The following is a 21352-nucleotide window of genomic DNA, read 5'->3' on the forward strand; positions in this document are numbered from 1 at the left end:
TCATGTCTTTAACTGAAGGTTCGTTAGTGCTAGTAGGGGGTTCTGAAACTACCACTAAAGGGGGAGGAAAAGGTTCAGGGACATGGGAAGAGGAAAATTCATGAGAACAAGAAGAGCTTCTTCTTACCCTATCTCTCTCGAGTTTACTTGTATATTCATCATACTCTAACCACTCAAATTCAGACAAAATGACACATTCATCGCATCGATCCCCTAATTGACAAGCATTACCTCTACAACTAACACAAATAGAGTGGGGATCGATGGAAGCCTTTGGAAGGCGCCTGTTACAATCTTTGGCACATTTTCTATAAACAGGAGAAGGGTCAGCCATAATGGAATGTTCAAAGAGAGATAAAAAACAAAGCAAAGTTCAGCAACAGTCAAATCAAAAAAAGGTTCAAGAGTAGTCGAAAGAATAACCAACACAGCGAAAGCAAAAAAACCATAAACAAGTACTTCACCAATTGTTGAAAACTTTAGGTTTAGCGCGAGCAAGGAACCAATGTTGACACCTAACTCGGCAGAGAAGAACTGAAGAACTTTGGAATAGTGATGGTATCCTGCTGAGTGGTGGCGCTAGTGTACACCCAGCAACCCAACACCTCTATCGCCCGCGAGTTTTGAATCGGCTGCCGACCGTCGGAGACGTTTAGCTATATATATATATCCACCGGCTAAGTTAAATATTTAAAACATGGCATTAGATAGAACTTTCAGAATCTGTCATGATTACATAAAAGTTGTGAAATCTTATGTGCAATCTTTTTATTTAAATATGCACAGTATTTGTACTAATTATTACCCATATTTTCCTTTTCAATGTGTCATAAAAACACAGTAACAATTGCATTCTGGATAAACAGAGCTGAACTCTAAACTATGCTTGGACAATCGTAGATAAAAAGCATGTGTCTCATAAAATAATTTGCTAACACTCCGGCTATTTTACATTCGCCATGTGCAAGGGAGCTATAATCAGCATATAAGCAAAGAAAAAAAGAGAAAAAAGGGTGGGGTGGTTAATGTCTTATTGGGCCCTAAAACCTTGCCTACAAATGCAACAATATGAATTATTCAGTTACTTTCCTTCCAAAGCAATCTCAGCTAAACCCTGCACACAAAAATTTGAGTATCTAACAGACCTAAGAGTAGATTCATCCTAAATTACATGTAAAAGACAACCTCAAAACACAATCAAGAACAAAATACATACATGAAATATCAGAAAAAAAATTTGAACGCACAATACTAAGTCTTGAACATTGGATAAAAGCAAATAGGCATTTGTTCATAATTACCATCATTTACAAGTATTGAATCGGTTTGCAAAAAAAATTTCCCTCTATGCTTTTTTGTGGACAAGTACTAACAAAATTAGGACGAAACCCGTTTTCTTAATTGTTCAGAACTGTAACAGTATCAAACGTGGATGTTAGTATGAATGTACAGTTTTTGCAGATAGGCCACGAGCATACCTTGTTGAACTTCGCATTAATTTTCATTTTCCTATCTCTAGTAACCTTTACCTCCTTACAGTCTTTATCACTCATCTTGGGTGCTATTGTCACAATACAGATATTCAGAAGCTGGTACAATATGATTCTTTTGCTAGTGCTGCTCTGAGGGGAAAAGTTAAGCTCTAAACAAGGGCGGAAGGTGCTAGCTAATGCAAAACAAAATAGGGGTAAAAAGACTGTGAACACTGAGGGTGGCGTATGGACAACACGCCATTGCTTTCTGGGTTCTGCGTGCTAATCTCATTAGTAATTGTCCACAAAAAATGTGGATACGGACGGAAATTTTTGCTTACACACTGATGCAATGCTCGTAAACTGACTTGAATTTTCATACTTGAACATCGATTCGCTTGTATTTAGTCACTCATAAGCAGAGCTACCACTGTACTGGAAAAGACAGGAAAAGCTTAACGACCAGTTATGAACTATTGTTTTGGGGTGCCCCAGAATCACAAGTAACATAAGGTTAAAAAAAAATAAAAATACAATACTGACACCATCATGCCCACAGTATTATACCCAAATTAAATTGCAATGCAAAAAATTAAATACTACTGTACAACAAATCTCATAATAAAAAGGCAAATATGAAGAACATAAACTGGGAATAAACATTCTACGTGTAATACAAACAGAACCTTCACCATCATGTGGTAAAAAACAAAGCATTACTTTGTCAGAAAGGAATCTTACAGTGAGGATCAGACCATCAAAATTTCCTATTCATACGCATGCCACAAACTTCCAAGATACGAGCAGAACAGCCATCATCCATCTAGAAGCACTAAAGGACCTATACGAATAAGACTCGTCACTCACCAAGGGAACATCATCATCATCCTCATCCTCCTCTCCTCCCTCATCTTCGTGTTGTTCTTGCTTAACTCTACTCACCAGCGGAATGTCGTCCTCCTCCTCCTCCTCTTCTTGAGGTTCTTCCTTGACTGGCTCATTAATCACAAGCTTGTCTTCTTCCTCAGACTCTACAGGCTCTTCCTTGACAGTAAACTCTACAGGCTCTTCCTTGACAATAGCATCCTCCATTGGAGGTGGAGCCTCCATTTGGACTTCCATTTCTGTTGGATCTTCTTTAATTTCCTTTACCTGACAAACAGACATATAATATTAATAGTCAAAGAATGTTATCATTCTTCATAAAAAAAAAATTAAGCATGTCACCAGCATACTACAGAGATAGAGTACCATTTGGATAAGTCAACAAAATTTTATCTATGAAATTATGCCAAAAATCTGTTGATTTTTTACAGGCATTTTTCATCATCCATTAGGCTTGATAGCATGCTGAATGTAATCAAATTTCACAAGAAATTACTGCACAACTTGTGCAAACTACCTGGCATATGTGACCAAATTACACAGTGAGATTTATGTTGGTGATCATCATTAAGATAATGGGGGTTATAATTTCTGCAAACACAGAACTAGAACAATTCTGAGCTATCTATCACAAGTATTTCTAATCGCAGTAAAATGAGAAATAATATCATCAATAAATCTGGAAACATGTGTGCACACAATTTATATCCAGCGCACAGTAAATCCTAAATAGTCAGTACTTATGCCTGTGTGTGAGAAGTACTAGTGTACATCATATACAAAACATAAAACATGCAATGTCATTCCAACCAATATACTAGTACTGTAGTATATAAGAAGGGTCTATCTTACCTTTTCTCTCTCATGATTCCTGTCCTTGTCTCTGTGTCGGTCTTTATCCCGATCCTTATCCCTGTGTTTATCTTTGTGCGAACTCTTGTGACTGCTAGAATGACGATCCTTGTCCCTATCCTTTCTCTCCTCATTGCTGCTGCTATGGCGCTTTTCATCACGATGTTTTGATTTGTCTTTATCAGAGCGTTCCTTGTCTCGACTTTTGTCCTTATCCCTGTGCTTATCTTTGTCACTCCTTTCCCTATCCTTCTCCTTCTCACGGCGCCTTTCCTTGTCCTTGTCGCTGCTTTCTCTGTGCTTGTGTTTATCACGGTCTGAATCCCTGTGTTTTTCTTTATCCTTGTCGCGGTCACGGTGCTTATCATCTCTGTCTTTATGCTCCTTGTCCTTGTGTGAACTCTTGTGACTAGACCTCTCCCTCTCTTTGTCTCTATCCTTATCTCGATCTTTATCCTTATGGGAACTTTTGTGCCTGTCTTTATCACGGTGCCTGTCCTTCTCCCGATCCCTGTCTTTGTCTTTGTGTTTGTGCTTATGCTCTTTATGCTCTTTGTGTTCAGAGGTATCATTTGATATGCCGTTGCTAATTCCTGCAAAGGAGAAAAAAGGGGCATCATGAATACTGTACAACAACTTTGAAACTTTCTCAATGGTCCCAGAAGTGGGAATGTGCAGCCCATCAATACAGTTGCAAGTGGCGAAGAAAGCTGGAAAGAATGAAACTGAAATAGAAGGCTAAAAAGTGGGTGGGACTAGAGGCCAATAGGACATACATACCTCTGCACCCAAGCAATGGCTGCTGATGACTTGGCAAAATGGCCACACAACAGCCACATCTCAAGCTCTCAAAGGATGTTGATGGTGTGGATATTAGATGAAAATATATAAATTTACTATCAGTCTGTGACAAGGGATTGGACTCTTAAGTTTGCTTATTGCGAGTCAAGAGATGTTTATACTAGGCTACCACAACTTGATTATAAAAACCTTGTGGGCAACTTATACAAAAGTCCAAGTGATAATGATCATAAATTGACTGAATTAATCATTGAATATTTCAAAACTGATATCATTCACAAAATTTCAAATTCTGCCTCAAAATTAAGTTCAAATACATTGAAAAAATAAAAAAATAATAATAAACTCATATAGTTTATCTATTTCCTTATTTCTTTTCTTCACTGGGCTATTTTTCCCTGCTGGAGCCCTTGGAATTAGAGCATCCTGCTTTTCCAACTAGGATTGTAGCTTAGTTAATAATAATAATAATAATAATAATAATAATAATAATAATAATAATAATAATAATAGAATTTTAAAATAATTCCTGCAAGAATTTTCATTAAGAAAATAAGACAGTCAAATTTTCCATTTCCATTTGAAATTTCAAAAAGGTCACAATCAGTTTATACTAGAAACCTTTTAGTTACTAGAAGAAAATCTGGATAACAGTACTCTAGAAAGATGATATGGGCAATGGAATACAATCAAAATATAATACCCAACAGAATTAACTGGAAAAATGTAAACTTATATATATAGATAATATATATGTATATATATATATATATATATATATATATATATATATATATATATATATATATATATATATATATATATGTGTGTGTGTTTTGTCACCTTAAAAGTTGGTTTGATTTGTCACCTTACATTGTTTTGTTTTGTCACATTGAAAGTTACTTTGCTTTGTCACCTTAAACTGGTTCGTTTTGTCACCTTAAGTTGGTATGTTGGTCTTCTTTGTTAAACTAAGCAGGCAAGTTGGTTTGCTTTGTCATCTTAGGTTGGTAACCTGGTTTGAAGGGTCAGGTTAAGGTCAATAGGTTGGTTTGCTTTGTCAGATAAGGTCAGTAAGTTGGTCTGCTTTGTCATCTTGGGTTGGTTTGCTTTGTCATCTTAGGTTGGTAACCTGGTTTGAAGGATCAGGTTAAGGTCAGTAGGTTGGTTTGCTTTGTCATCTTGGGTTGGTTTGCTTTGTCATCTTAGGTTGGGAACCTGGTTTGAAGGATCAGGTTAAGGTCAGTAGGTTGGTTTGCTTTGTCAGATAAGGTCAGTAGGTTGGTTTGCTTTGTCAGATAAGGTCAGTAGGTTGGTTTGCTTTGTCAGATAAGGTCAGTAGGTTGGTTTGCTTTGTCAGATAAGGTCAGTAGGTTGGTTTGCTTTGTCAGATAAGGTCAGTAGGTTGGTTTGCTTTGTCATCTTAGGTCGGTAGGTTGGTTTGCCTTGTCATCTTACGTCGGTAGGTTGGTTTGCCTTGTCATCTTACATCGGTAGGTTGGTTTGCCTTGTCATCTTAAGTCGGTAGGTTGGTTTGCTTTGTCACCTTAGATTGGTTTGCTTAGTCATCTTAAGTCGGTAGGTTGGTTTGCCTTGTCACTTTAGGTTGGTAGGTTGGTTTGCTTTGTCATCTTAAGTCGGTAGGTTGGTTTACCTTGTCATCTTAGGTTGGTAGGTTGGTTTGCTTTGTCACCTTAGGTTGGTAGGTTGGTTTGCTTTGTCATCTCAAGTCGGTAGGTTGGTTTGCCTTGTCATCTTAGGTTGGTAGGTTGGTTTGCTTTGTCATCTTAGGTTGGTGGGTTGGTTTGCTTTGTCATCTTAAGTTGGTAGGTTGGTTTGCGCCTTGTCATCTTAGGTTGGTTTGCTTTGTCATATCAAGTCGGTAGGTTGGTTTGCCTTGTCATCTTAGGTTGGTAGGTTGGTTTGCTTTGTCACCTTAGGTTGGTAGGTTGGTTTGCTTTGTCACCTTAGGTTGGTAGGTTGGTTTACTTTGTCATCTTAAGTTGGTAGGTTGGTTTGCGCTTTGTCACCTTAGGTTGGTAGGTTAGTTTGCCTTGTCACCTTAGGTTGGTAGGTTGGTTGCCTTGTCATCTTAAGTCGGAAGATTGGTTTGCCTTGTCATCTTATGTTGGTAGGTTGGTTTGCTTTGTCACCTTAGGTTGGTTTGCTTTGTCATCTTAAGTCAGTAGGTTGGTTTGCCTTGTCATATTAGGTTGGTAGGTTGGTTTGCCTTGTCATCTTAAGTCGGTAGGTTGGTTTGCCTTGTCATCTTAAGTCGGTAGGTTGGTTGCCTTGTCATCTTAAGTCGGTAGGTTGGTTGCCTTGTCATCTTAAGTCGGTAGGTTGGTTGCCTTGTCATCTTAAGTCGGTAGGTTGGTTGCCTTGTCATCTTAAGTCGGTAGGTTGGTTGCCTTGTCATCTTAAGTCGGTAGGTTGGTTGCCTTGCCATCCTGAGTCGGTAGGTTGGTTTGCCTTGTCATCTTAAGTCGGTAGGTTGGTTTGCCTTGTCGTCTTGAGTCGGTAGGTTGGTTTGCCTTGTCGTCTTGAGTCGGTAGGTTGGTTTGCCTTGTCGTCTTGAGTCGGTAGGTTGGTTTGCCTTGTCGTCTTGAGTCGGTAGGTTGGTTTGCCTTGTCATCTCGAGTCGGTAGGTTGGTTTGCCTTGTCATCTTGAGTCGGTAGGTTGGTTTGCCTTGTCATCTCGAGTCGGTAGATTGGTTTGCCTTGTCATCTCGAGTCGGTAGGTTGGTTTGCCTTGCCATCTCGAGTCGGTAGGTTGGTTTGCCTTGTCATCTTGAGTCGGTAGGTTGGTTTGCCTTGTCATCTTGAGTCGGTAGGTTGGTTTGCCTTGTCATCTCGAGTCGGTAGGTTGGTTTGCCTTGTCATCTCGAGTCGGTCGGTTGGTTTGCCTTGTCATCTCGAGTCGGTCGGTTGGTTTGCCTTGTCATCTCGAGTCGGTCGGTTGGTTTGCCTTGTCATCTCGAGTCGGTAGGTTGGTTTGCCTTGTCATCTCGAGTCGGTAGGTTGGTTTGCCTTGTCATCTCGAGTCGGTAGGTTGGTTTGCCTTGTCATCTTGAGTCGGTAGGTTGGTTTGCCTTGTCATCTCGAGTCGGTAGGTTGGTTTGCCTTGTCATCTCGAGTCGGTCGGTTGGTTTGCCTTGTCATCTCGAGTCGGTCGGTTGGTTTGCCTTGTCATCTCGAGTCGGTCGGTTGGTTTGCCTTGTCATCTCGAGTCGGTCGGTTGGTTTGCCTTGTCATCTCGAGTCGGTCGGTTGGTTTGCCTTGTCATCTTCAGTCGGTCGGTTGGATTGCCTTGTCATCTTAAGTCGGTCGGTTGGATTGCCTTGTCATCTTAAGTCGGTCGGTTGGATTGCCTTGTCATCTTAAGTCGGTAGGTTGGTTGCCTTGCCATCTTAAGTCGGTAGGTTGGTTTGCTTTGTCATCTTAGGTTAGTAGGTTGGTTTGCCTTGTTATCTTAAGTCGGTATCTCAAGTCGGTAGGTTGGTTGCCTTGTCATCTTAAGCCGGTAGGTTGGTTGCCTTGTCATCTTAAGCCAGTCGGTTGGATTGCCTTGTCATCTTGAGTCGGTAGGTTGGTTTGCCTTGTCATCTTGAGTCGGTAGGTTGGTTTGCCTTGTCATCTTAAGTCGGTATCTCAAGTCGGTAGGTTGGTTGCCTTGTCATCTTAAGCCGGTCGGTTGGATTGCCTTGTCATCTTAAGTCGGTAGGTTGGTTTGCCTTGTCATCTTAAGTCGGTAGGTTGGTTTGCCTTGTCATCTTAAGTCGGTATCTCAAGTCGGTAGGTTGGTTGCCTTGTCATCTTAAGCCGGTCGGTTGGATTGCCTTGTCATCTTAAGTCGGTAGGTTGGTTTGCCTTGTCATCTTAAGTCGGTAGGTTGGTTTGCCTTGTCATCTTAAGTCGGTATCTCAAGTCGGTAGGTTGGTTGCCTTGTCATCTTAAGCCGGTCGGTTGGATTGCCTTGTCATCTTAAGTCGGTAGGTTGGTTTGCCTTGTCATCTTAAGTCGGTAGGTTGGTTTGCCTTGTCATCTTAAGTCGGTATCTCAAGTCGGTAGGTTGGTTGCCTTGTCATCTTAAGCCGGTCGGTTGGATTGCCTTGTCATCTCAAGTCGGTAGGTTGGTTTGCCTTGTCATCTTAAGTCGGTAGGTTGGTTTGCCTTGTCATCTTAAGTCGGTAGGTTGGTTTGCTTTGTCATCTTAGGTTGGTAGGTTGGTTTGCTTTGTCATCTTAGGTTGGTAGGTTGGTTTGCTTTGTCATCTTAGGTTGGTAGATTGGTTTGCCTTGTCATCTTAGGTTGGTAGGTTGGTTTGCCATGTCATCTTAGGTTGGTAGGTTGGTTTGCCATGTCATCTTAGGTTGGTAGGTTGGTTTGCTTTGTCATCTTAGGTTAGTAGGTTGGTTTGCCTTGTCATCTTAGGTTAGTAGGTTGGTTTCCCTTGTCATCTAAGGTTGGTAGGTTGGTTTGCTTTGTCATCTTAGGTTAGTAGGTTGGTTTCCCTTGTCATCTAAGGTTAGTAGGTTGGTTTCCCTTGTCATCTAAGGTTGGTAGGTTGGTTTCCCTTGTCATCTAAGGTTGGTAGGTTGGTTTGCCATGTCATCTTAGGTTGGTAGGTTGGTTTGCTTTGTCATCTTAGGTTAGTAGGTTGGTTTGCCTTGTCATCTTAGGTTGGTTTGCTTTGTCATCTTAGGTTAGTTGGTTGGTTTGCCCTGTCATCTTAGGTCAGTAGGTTGGCTTGCATTGTCATCTTAGGTTGGTAGGTTGGGTTTGCTTTGTCAGCTTAGTTGGTTTCCCTTGTCATCTAAGGTTGGTAGGTTGGTTTGCTTTGTCATCTTAGGTTGGTTTGCCCTGTCATCTTAGGTTGGTTTGCTTTGTCATCTTAGGTCAGTAGGTTGGCTTGCCTTGTCATCTTAGGTTGGTAGGTTAGGTTTGCTTTGTCAGCTTAGTTTAGTAGGTTGGCTTGCTTTGTCAGCTTAGTTGGTTTCCCTTGTCATCTAAGGTTGGTAGGTTGGTTTGCCCTGTCATCTTAGGTCGGTAGGTTGGTTTGCCTTGTCATCTTAGGTTGGTAGGTTGGTTTGCTTTGTCATCTTAGTTTGGTAGGTTGGTTTGCCTTGTCATATTAAGTTGGTAGGTTGGTTTGCCTTGTCATCTTTGGTTGGTAGGTTGGTTTGCTTTGTCATCTTAGGTTGGTAGGTTGGTTTGCCTTGTCATCTTAGGTTGGTAGGTTGGTTTGCCTTGTCATCTTAGGTTGGTAGGTTGGTTTGCTTTGTCATCTTAGGTTAGTAGGTTGGTTTGCCTTGTCATCTTAGGTTGGTAGGTTGGTTTGCTTTGTCATCTTAGGTTGGTAGGTTGGTTTGCCCTGTCATCTTAGGTCGGTAGGTTGGTTTGCCTTGTCATCTTAGGTTGGTAGGTTGGTTTGCTTTGTCATCTTAGGTTGGTAGGTTGGTTTGCCTTGTCATATTAAGTTGGTAGGTTGGTTTGCTTTGTCATCTTTGGTTGGTAGGTTGGTTTGCTTTGTCATCTTTGGTTGGTAGGTTGGTTTGCCTTGTCATATTAAGTTGGTAGGTTGGTTTGCCTTGTCATCTTAGGTTGGTAGGTTGGTTTGCTTTGTCATCTTAGGTTGGTAGGTTAGGTTTGCTTTGTCATCTTAGGTTGGTAGGTTGGTTTGCTATGTCATCTTAGGTTGGCAGATTGGTTTGCTTTGCCATCTTAGGTTGGTTTGCTTTGTCAGCTAAAGTCAGTAGGTTGGATTACTTTGTCATATTAGGTTATTAGGTTGGTTTGCTATGTCATCTTAGGTTGGCAGACTGGTTTGCTTTGCCATCTTAGGTTGGCAGACTGGTTTGCTTTGCCATCTTAGGTTGGTAGGTTGGTTTGCTTTGTCATCTTGGCTGTCAGTAGGTTGGTTTACTTAGTCAACTTAGGTTATTAGGTTGGTTTGCTTTGTCAGCTTAGGTTGGTTTGCTTTGTCAGCTAAGGTCAGTAGGTTGGATTACTTTGTCATATTAGGTTATTAGGTTGGTTTGCTATGTCATCTTAGGTTGGCAGACTGGTTTGCTTTGCCATCTTGGGTTGGTAGGTTGGTTTGCTTTGTCATCTTGGCTGTCAGTAGGTTGGTTTACTTATTCAACTTAGGTTATTAGGTTGGTTTGCTTTGTCAGCTTAGGTTGGTTTGCTTTGTCAGCTAAGGTCAGTAGGTTGGTTTACTTTGTCATCTTAGTTTATTAGGTTGGTTTACTTTGTCATCTTAGTTTATTAGGTTGGTTTACTTTGTCATCTTAGGTTATTATGTTGGTTTGCTATGTCATCTTAGGTTGGCAGACTGGTTTGCTTTGCCATCTTAGGTTGGTAGGTTGGTTTGCTTTGTCATCTTAGGTTGGTAGGTTGGTTTGCTTTGTCAGCTAAGGTCAGTAGGTTGGTTTGCTTTGCCATCTTGGGTTGGTAGGTTGGTTTGCTTTGTCATCTTAGGTTGGTAGGTTGGTTTGCTTTGTCATTTTAGGTTGGTTTGCTTTGTCAGCTAAGGTCAGTAGGTTGGTTTGCTTTGCCATCTTGGGTTGATAGGTTGGTTTGCTTTGTCATCTTAGCTGTCAGTAGGTTGGTTTACTTAGTCAACTTAGGTTATTAGGTTGGTTTGCTTTGTCAGCTTAGGTTGGTTTGCTTTGTCAGCTAAGGTCAGTAGGTTGGTTTACTTTGTCATCTTAGGTTGGTTTGCTTTGTAATCTTAGGTTGGTTTGCTTTGTCAGCTAAGGTCAGTAGGTTGGTTTGCTTTGTAATCTTAGGTTGGTTTGCTTTGTCAGCTAAGGTCAGTAGGTTGGTTTACTTTGTCATCTTAGGTTGGTTTGCTTTGTAATCTTAGGTTGGTTTGCTTTGTCAGCTAAGGTCAGTAGGTTGGTTTGCTTTGACATCTTAGGTTGGTTTGCTTTGTCAGCTAAGGTCAGTAGGTTGGTTTGCTTTGTCATCTTAGGTTGGTTTGCTTTGTCAGCTAAGGTCAGTAGGTTGGTTTGCTTTGTCATCTTAGGTTGGTTTGCTTCGTCAGCTAAGGTCAGTAGGTTGGTTTGCTTTGTCATCTTAGATTGGTTTGCTTCGTCAGCTAAGGTCAGTAGGTTGGTTTGCTTTGTCATCTTAGATTGGTTTGCTTCGTCAGCTAAGGTCAGTAGGTTGGTTTGCTTTGTCATCTTAGATTGGTTTGCTTCGTCAGCTAAGGTCAGTAGGTTGGCTTACTTTGACGGTGTTATTACTGTTTTTAGAATTTATTGTTAATTTATTGTCAACATTTATTTCCTTGTTTCCTTTCCTCACTCGACTGTTTTTCCCTATTGGAACCCTTGGGCTTATGGCATCTTGCTTTTCCAACTAGGGTTGTAGCTTGGCTAGTAATAATAATAATAATAATAATAATATTAACGTTTACCAATTTCTTTAAAATGTCACACTTCAATTAAGCTAGATATTTCTAGGTTAATATGAGTTTTTTTTTTAGCTGCGCACAAACACTTTACATCACTACGCTTATATCATAAGTAATTTAATAATACTATAAATCCTTTTTTTTAAATAATGATAAAGTAACCGGTGCTGAATACATTCAACAAGAAAAGAAGGCGCAGCAACCGGTAAGGAGTTGTTACCCGGTGTAAATTGATTCATGTACCAACGTTATTCAACTTGTCCAATAACCTTCCTTAGTTTAATTTTCCTAGCCTAGTTTTTTTTCTCTCTATTTTCCTAAGTTTACTTTTAATTCATCCATTTCTTTTTCAGTAGTGAAATAACAGAAATAATTTTGTCGGGAAGGAACCGGGTTCCCGGGATGGCGGACAGCTGAGCGGGCTTTACTCATAACAATCTTGCCTAGACACAATCAATATCGACGGACAGATTAAGAAAAAAAATGGCGACAAGTGAGATCAGCGATAAGAAATGTTGAATTTTTGAAATAAATGCGAAATTATATGTGACCATAAGGTTAAAGTTTATCACAATTATAATTTATTGTTTTATTGTGCTCTTATTTTAGGCAATATGTAGTTAAATATAGCCTAATTAACAGCCGTTAGTACTAGCGAATTTTGAACTAGAACTAGACAAATGTGCATCGAAAAGCTAGTTCCAGCATTCCACTAGCACGAATAGTGACAAGTTTTCTTCACTAGCTATTTGCGGGTCACGTAACCCGCTCCCGGCCACACCCGTCTTGGGGTCAAGGCCAAGTTGCTGGACAAAAATTGACATAATAAATTATCCAAGTTTTTGGAAATAAATGGGAATGTGAATGCTTGTGAGACATATGACACACTTATTAAATGGATAGGCACAAACGCGTGTATGGCTTGGAATATATATATCTGTATTTTTGTTACTAAAAATTTTCTTTTATATTAAAATCATTATAATTAATAGTATTACCATATAATAAATCGTTTTATGGTATAATCAATTATTAAATTTATCTACTTTATTTAACTTAGGCTGTCTATATCATTAAAAATATCATACTCTTTATACTATCATCAATACCTTGCTGGCTGATGGCTGCAACTAATGTCGTAGCAAACTATAATAAATAGCGTCAACACTTACTTGCCGGTAAGTCAACTTATATCTACCATTAACTACTACTAAATTAACCACCTGACAACGAGCAATATCTAAATACTTTAGGCAAAGAAATTCCATTAAAAGGGGCACCGAGTAGCAGTGGTAAGCCATTAAAGCTTGACTAGTGTTTAAAATGCGTAATGACTCCCGAGATAACTTTGAAGATTATTTTGTCGTACATAATAAAAGAAAAAAGAAAAAACACGAGACTAGATAAGGCAGTGGGTTCAAGTGACAGAAGCCGAGATGCAGAAACTCAGCTGTGGGTTCCTGGCCGTTCAAAATAACCCCCGAGGCCATATAAGCTACAATTTCAATTACTAGCTAAACTACTGTACAACCCTAGTTAGAAAAGCAAGATGCTATAAGCCAAAGGGCACCAACAGGGGAAAATAGCCCAGTGAGGAATGGAAATAAAGAAATTAATAAAGTACATGACAAGTAAAGAACAATTAAAATATTATGAGAACACTAACATTAAAACATCTTTTATATAAATTATAAAAAGACACTTATGTCAGCCTCTTCAACAAACTTTTGCTGCAAGTTTGAACTTTCGAAGGCCTGGCTATTAGAATTAACTACATGCCTAGTGTTACGAACAGGATGGTACTGTCCGAGAAGACCTGAATGTAGAATGGTCAGAAATTTGAGAAATCTTAAGATACTATGATTTAACCATTCAAAATGATATTTTGACGTGTTAAAAAAAAAATCGCCTGAATGTTATGGAAGTATGTCTGACGATTAAAGTAGATGAAAATGAGAGATTAAAAGAAAAGAGATGCCGAAAAATATCAAGGTTTTTGGATGCGATATGTGGTGTTAATAAAGTCTAAATAAACAAAAACCGATTTACTGTTCAACCATGGAAGGTAGACGATAATAGTTAATTATGTATATGGTATAAGTACAATAACAGAAGATATGTGCGCGCGAATATCCGGCTACTTCAACTTGGTCACTACAAAGCACTATAGCGCACGGAAGATAACGGGTTGCAAATAAAACTAATATAATCGAAGTTCTCCAAAAGGAAAACGCATTGACGTATCGGGGTCGACGTCCTCCAGTGGTGAAATTATATGGGAGTGTACAAGGTGTACTCTTCATCCAACCCGCGAGTGTATGCACCAATTGGCCACGAGGAAAAAGCGAAACTGTGACGTCGTTGGATGACATTTAAAAAATTAAAATAGGTTACTCGAAAGGAAGGTTGGTAAAAAAAGGGCATAACAGGGGGGGGGTTACAGCTGGCCCTTTAAGTGGCCCCCTTTCCTCCTCTACCTACGTTAGAACTCCCACCAGACATTTAACCTTGACTCTACAAGATGGCATTCGTGGGTAAATATACAGCAATCTCTCAAATGAGGGATGAGGGGACATTTTTATGTTTACGTCATCTTCATAATTCACATAATTCTAAATAAATATTCTTTATCAGGCCCACAGACACTATTTTAATCGCGCAACTATAAACAATATCAATCGCCTTTCCCCTTTTGGAATAACCCCCCCCCCCACCAAAAAAATAAACTTCCCAGCCAGTTAAATTAATGGTAGAAATAGTCTATTACAAGTTTCTATAATCAGTGGGCCGAACTATAATAATTTAAGGAACCAATTTTTGTTCCAAGACTTCGAAAATAATCCAGCTAAGTGTAAAAGTAAAATGAAGCAACTGTAAGGCAGGGTAGAGGTGTCTGGTTTCAGCTCCAGTTCCATCAAAATAGATGCTCACCAGAACGTCAACCTGGTGCTCAGCCATAGCAGCAGCCTCCCCATTAAACAGCCCAAGTCACGGTCCCGGGCTGGAATCGATCGGCTGTCATGTGAATGCGAGGCGAACACGTTACCACTGTATTAGCTTGTAGACCGTGAAATCAAAGCAATGGAAGAAACTGGGGAACACACCCTTTACAGAAACACATTTACAAATGCTAGCAAACTATTCTGGAGCCATCCCCGTGGGATTGGCGAGCTAAGAAAATGTATGGTTTAGACTGACAGAGAAAGACCATAAACAGACGGGGGGTGGAAGGACTTACTTTTAGGGGCTTATTTCTCGCCCTCCATCAGACACTAAGTCTGTTCAGGCGGGCCTTGACGTGTGAAAATAGTTGGTTCTTTTCCTTTGTCTGAGGACTTTGTCCTGCAGTAGACTAGTTACGGCTGATGGTGATGATTCATTAGCAGTTCAGGAAGCAGTCTGGCGGTCATATACCTTTCCCACGTTAGGTAATACAACGTTGCTGTATTTTCTGCTACTGCCAAACTGCGTATTTACAAACGTTAGTAAGCTAAAGTGAGATCATGCCCGACTCCGGTTAAAGAATGCGTTCACAAAATTCCCTAGTTATTTATATTTAGTTCAGACGTATGCCATAAACGTAACTGATCACCTTGGAACGCATATCTCAAAGAGGAGAGAGACAGCTGACAAAGGGAAAGTCGAGGCGCTTCAATCCAGATCAGCAAGTTTCACTCATTTCTCAAGATATGACAACTTTCTCTCAGACGAAACCCCCCCCCCCCCCCTCCCGGCAAATAGTGGACTGCGGATGGTGACGCTATGGGCCATGCTCAGCTTCAAGTGCTTTGACTTCTCCCAAAGCACATTCGGTTATACTATACAAAGAGAGAGAGAGAGAGAGAGAGAGAGAGAGAGAGAGAGAGAGAGAGAGAGAGAGAGAGAGAGAGAGTCAAAAGCCTTTAATAACAGGCAAAACATTACCTTGTTTTTCTATACAATTGAAAAAAAAACGTAAATATTTAAGTTTTAAAAATGGATGAAATTACAGCATGGGTGATAGATGCAATTTGAGTTATTGATGTCAGCCTTAATAACATCGTAACACCTAAGGGGAACGTAACTGGGTGTTACCCACATTTCTATATCGACTAACAAATTGAGAAGTTTATAACAAAAACATCTTGAGATGCTGAACTTCTAGACAAAAAAATGAAAGGATCAGGATCAAAATATTCTGACGAGGAAACTAGAGATCGAATGTAACTGGCCGATTTTGAAACCAGAAAAAGGTGGCGGCTTGTTGAGAGCAAATGATTGCGATTCCTCTTGTATAAACACCATTGGCAGAGTTAGAATTAAGGAAACAATAAATTACATTGTCAGTACATACTGACAACTTATTCCTTATTAGTAATCTGCAATGATCACCACAAGGGTTTCCTTGGTCCCACCAAATTTTCAGGATATGATGGGGTAAAATGTGACATGTATTGACGTCTTTTGCATATGCACTTCAACTGGTAAAGTATTCTAAAGCTTTTGGGGCAAGTTATTTTGTCGCAAAAATACTATCGAATACAGTTTATAAAGCTATAATGAAAAGTTATTTGCTCTCAAAAATACTGAAAAAATTAAATTGGTGAAGCTTCTTAGTGTAATTTGGTTGCACAAATACAGAAGAATATAGTTTCAAGTATCCAAGTTCACCTGTCTAGTTTTTATCGATGGCTTTGAAATAGTTAATAGAGCTATACTACAAATCATGAAAGTTGTCTGGTAATCTTCCCCAGGTCGCACAATGTCATAGTTCATCCAGCGACATTTGACTTTGACTCTGATGATGTTGCCATGGCCAAGGCCATGTCAGGAGAACATGGTCTTGAGGAGACTCATCAGATTCCTCTCGTTGGTAACACGTGGAATGGTATTTTAGTGACCAGGTTGTGACGAGCCCGAGGTCAGACTTAAATGTTTATTACTTTACAGTCACACTTGGAAAAAAAAATTGCTTGGTCCACAGTAGTCCATTCTTATTACACGAGGCAATGCTGAATTTCTACTCAATTTTCGAGATACAAAAGCTACAAAGCTACGTTGGAGAGCAACAGCTCAGTTTAAGAAGTGTCACAATAATCCTCACACAAAATTGCAGAAAACCACACTCGCCGTGAGTGATCAATAAAGGAGAGGTTTTATAAGTTTCCCTATATTATCCTGCAATTCTTATTACTAAGTTACTTCCTTTAACATCTTCTCATTAACATTACAAACATCTTCACAGCCAATTTATTAAAACACAAAAAACTCAAACCCTCGTAAACAAAACATTAAACGAAAGTTGTTACAATGAAATTGGAATTACACCCACGCACCCATGATTTCCTATTTACACAACTATAACAGGTTTTCTAGCACCCTATCAACTACTTAAATATAATCAAATTAATCACATACAAGTTTCATGTTACGCCACTCAATATAGTTGCCGAGAGGCTAAAACGGCTCCACCTACTCCAACGAACTGCTGAGCATTCAAGGAAGTTCAACTTCGGAGGAGTCAGACTCAGCAGAGCCACTGCCAAATTCCTCACGCGCAACCAATTGAATGGCAGTGCTATAAATAATGATGTAAGACAAGCTCCCCATCAACGATATTACACAACGATTCCAACGACCTTAACTACGTTCAAGGGCACCTGCCAACAAATTAATGAAGCGTGTTAGCGAAACTTGCTTCACGATACTCTACACAGGAAATCAATTCTAAAAAATAAACTCTACACCTGACGGAATTGAAGGATAAATTCCACACATGAATTATTCAGAATTTTATCCCTACTAAAGATTAAATCTTACGGCCTACAGGTTATAAACACGACATGTGTTGAATAAATTTAAATGCGCGGGCATTCTAACATCGAACATGCTTATCTACATTATCACTATTAATATTTATCATTTATAGATAAACTACAATACTTGCAGGAAAAGAATGCAATAAGCCCTAAGGACTCCACCATGGAAAATAACTTGGCGAGTAAAGGAAATAAACAAACTATATGAGAAGTAATTATCTCTTAAAAAGGACCTGTCACATATACTATTCAACATAACATGGCTACAAGTTTGAACTTTACTTATTGCTCACTATAGAAAGGTGCAAACGGTATATACTCAAATGTTACAGTAACTTTACTAGAAACAACAAAACGTCGTTAGGTTAGGTTAAAATAACCACTAACCGAAATAACTGATTGCTTTCCTTCCCACTGCGTGTCTGTGCTGACTTGAGGCCAACTTACTCCGATCATCACAAGTGAAAACCACTAATCAGCAATAACAATATGCTTTCATAAAGCCTTATATAAATCATTCCCAATTGTTTGAGTTTATCGTCTAAGTAAAGAATATTAATATTTTCGAGACTTAACCAGTTGCAAAACTTATGAGAGCGATCACATAATTGTTCAACTAAACTAACATTACTTCGTCGTACATTGATTGCTATTAAAAATACATATTTTCACTTAGTAGATATAAAGAAAAATAGCGAAAGCTGTGTCTTCTCTAGTAAATAAGACCCATTCGCGGTTACCTCCTCTCCGCAGCAAAAGCTGACAGTGACACGTCAGCTCTCTTTTAACAGGAAATGTGTTCACAAAAACAAACGGATAACATCAACTTGAAGAGTTGCCGGGAAATGCTCAAGTATAAACTTGCTGACGTCAATGGTTTCATTTATGAAAGCGGGTGTTAAGAGTAACAGCCTTCAGTTGAGAATCTTATCATAACAAATCAATGAAATGGGTTAGATTTATGAGTGCTGGGCTTTAAAAAGAATAAATAGCATATAAAGCTAGTGCATCTAGCAGATAGAACACAGCCGGCACTAAAATATTCAGTGAACACTCGTAATTAAAGCAAATCTTATCACAACCAGATGTTTTTAGTCATCGCATTGAACAACAGGGGCAGTGACTCGCACATACTAAGCAGTATTGAGTTGCTGATCAATAAAACACATTCGACTCTCGTAAAATGACGTATTACGTAGAACAAACTTTTAAAAGTCCTTTAAACTTTTAAAACTTTTGCCAAACAACACAATGATATCAATTAAAAGACAGGAAGAATGGTATACCAGAACGGATAAAAACATTAAACAACGCAGTTCAATCAAAATAGAGAGAGAGAGAGAGAGAGAGAGAGAGAGAGAGAGAGAGAGAGAGAGAGAAATATGTCACGTTACAAACATTTTATCAGTGTCGAGATTCTAGCTGTAGACAGTAGCTAGCAGAAGGGGATGGTGGGAGAGGGGAGGAAGAAGGGGGCCACTCCCTTCCTCCCAAGCCGAGGGGGGAATGATGGGAGGGAATTGGCAAGATGGGAGACAAGCCAAGACTTCAAGTTGCACGCTACCCCGGGTCGCCAGGAGGTGGAGGTAGGGCAGAGGTGAAGAAAAAGGTCGAGGTAAAGGTATTGGGAAGGAAGAGGGGAGGGGATGGTAAGATGAATCACACACAGGACTTGCCAGGCAAAACTGCCTCCATAGAGGAAAGCGGCAAACTACACGTGGCCGAGAAAATATCCAAAATCTAGCAGGAAAGATGTTTTTGCTATACCTATGCCAGAAAGACGCCTCGAATTCCGATAGAAAAAAAAAAACAGGATATGTGAGATGTGAGCCACTAAGAAAAAAAATGTCCAATTCATTTGTAAGAATGTAAGTAGATAAATTTATCCATGGAATTCCATTAAAACAGGTAATATAAAGGTGATGGCAAGAGTAACAAACAACGCTCTCCATACACAGACCACCTCACGTTGTGGTCCCGTGCACCCGGAGATGACAGGGAGGGGGGGAGAGGGTGAGAGTGAGTGAGGGAGGGCGAGGGTGAAATTTGGTTGGGACATACAATGACGCCAGCTAATCCAACCCCGGCATTGACAGAATGACAAATGCCGATCAAGGAAAAGTATTTCAACTGCATCGTCAAAAGTGGAAAAGCGAAACTCCTAACGTCCCCATGGTCCCATGCATACCGCAACCCTTAAATTCAATAAATCCAAACATATAAAAAAAAACAAGTTCTCAGTAAAACGAAAGGTTTAATCATCGGCGTGCGATTGCCGGGTAGAGAAGAGAAGGGAGGGGTGAGGGGGGAGGGGGAAGGTAAGGGAAGTGCTTCGTCTGGGCAAGCCACGCGATCGCAGGCAATAAAATCATTACCTCCAATAGGCTGGTCACTTACAATTTAGGATATCGATTTTCATGTTATAAAATTTTAAATTCCAAGCAGCTCAAAAATTCAAATCATAATCGATTACATAATATGTGTTCATTATTAGGGGAAGGTGAAGAATGACAGACTGGACCCAATTTTGTCTAGACAGTTCGAACATAAAAAAAAACTACTCTAAAGGAAAATAAAAATTATAAAACGGATCGTCCTTTTACGTTCACCTACTGAATACAGCAAGGAATTTAATATACAGTATGATATATGCTAAAGTACCTTACATTCAATGTTAAAGGCCTCACGTATGGACCCGGCTTTTCCTATTTAAAGCACCAACAAAGGCATTCACATGTCTTTTTTTAAATTCTACACTCTCAAGAACACCCAGAGACTGAAAACTATCTAAAAACCGATGGATATACTAAAATTTGTCAATGATAAACGTATAAAGGTCGAAGAGAGAGAGAGATGGAATGAGCGGGCCTGAGAACAAAGTCCCTTGCACGAGGCAGCCCAACTAGGGGACTTTGTTTCTGACGCTTGCTTCATTTTCCCCCTCTGAACATCAATTACACTCACCATTCGTCATTCCATCGACGCCACCGCTCTGGAACAAAGAATTATGCACATATTACAATTCTATTCCATAGTGTGATCATTAATCTAACTATATAGACATATTTATGTAACAAAAGCTGCTCTACTTAAGACAGGAAACAGGTTCAATGGACTTAGTCTCCGGGTCCCACAGAGCAGCAGCCATCTTATATCTCCCTCAAACTCACCAAACCCACGAAAAAACAGAGTATAATTCTCACATTTTCTGACTCTACGGGTATCAATGATTAACCATAAGTACATCAAGAACACAACAGTACACTTTGGGATACTTACAGGCACACTAAGCATCTCCGAGTCCGACATCACTAGTACACAACACGAAAAATTTTAGAGTCCACAAACGCTGTTCAACGGCAAAGTCCAAAGAGACAGCGAGAGGCAGAGTGCTTATGCAGACAGACTGCGCATGCGCTCTACTGGCTTCTTGCCAAAATTTGCCAGATAACAATCTTTTGTTCGTAATATTAGAATATTTTACATAATATCATTTTAATTTTGTTATAAAATATTGACATTTAAAAACGGGTTCCATATGTTTATGTACATGAAATAGCCTTGTGTTACACTCTTCGTGTACCGTTCTTAAGAAAAAATCAAATATCATTTGGCACCTCCGGGCTCGCTTGATTCTCTGCTGAAATCCTATCAGGCATTTCATGAAAATATTGATTTAACGTGCTCCTACGGTTTTCACAATTGCGTAAGACATCCTCATGATATGCCATCAAAATTAAAGACACTAAAATAAATAATATGAAGAAACAATTCGATATAAGAAACCGGCAACCGTACGCTATCAAGTATTCTCAAATTGCCGCCACATGAAAAAATTTTCAAGGTTTTGCATTTTGCTTTGCAACAATATTCTTTGTCGCCATCTGTAGCGCGTGTTCCAGCCAAACTACATAAACACACACACACACACACACACACACACACACATATATATATATATATATATATATATATATATATATATATATATATATATATATATATATATATATATATAACATATTTCACAGTTTATACTCTAAACACAATTGCGAAAGGTTTGCTAAAGTACAAACTACCTTTATATACATACATATATAGATATATATTATATATATATA

At 39.4% G+C, this 21352-nt stretch overlaps 1 protein-coding gene across 3 annotated transcripts in view; it reads right to left on the reverse strand.

Annotated features, from left to right (window-relative positions):
- The window catches only part of Top1 (topoisomerase 1), a 57912-nt gene extending 37273 nt beyond the window's left edge, over window positions 1-20639 (reverse strand). For 2 of the 3 annotated variants that reach the window (XM_068366313.1, XM_068366311.1), the window contains exons 1-4: window positions 20511-20639; window positions 20196-20223; window positions 3210-3802; window positions 2340-2624 (exon numbers count right to left, since the gene is read on the reverse strand). In XM_068366313.1, coding sequence (XP_068222414.1) covers window positions 2340-2624; window positions 3210-3802; window positions 20196-20223; window positions 20511-20540 — 936 coding nt within the window. In that variant the 5' untranslated portion in view covers window positions 20541-20639. The remainder of the gene's footprint in view (window positions 1-2339; window positions 2625-3209; window positions 3803-20195; window positions 20224-20510) is intronic. The other variant, XM_068366312.1, reaches the window with a different exon arrangement.
- Window positions 20640-21352: the final 713 nt, after the last annotated feature.

This window comes from Palaemon carinicauda, chromosome 44 (genome assembly GCF_036898095.1).
Source record: "Palaemon carinicauda isolate YSFRI2023 chromosome 44, ASM3689809v2, whole genome shotgun sequence".
NCBI classification, from domain to species: Eukaryota; Metazoa; Arthropoda; class Malacostraca; order Decapoda; family Palaemonidae; genus Palaemon; species Palaemon carinicauda.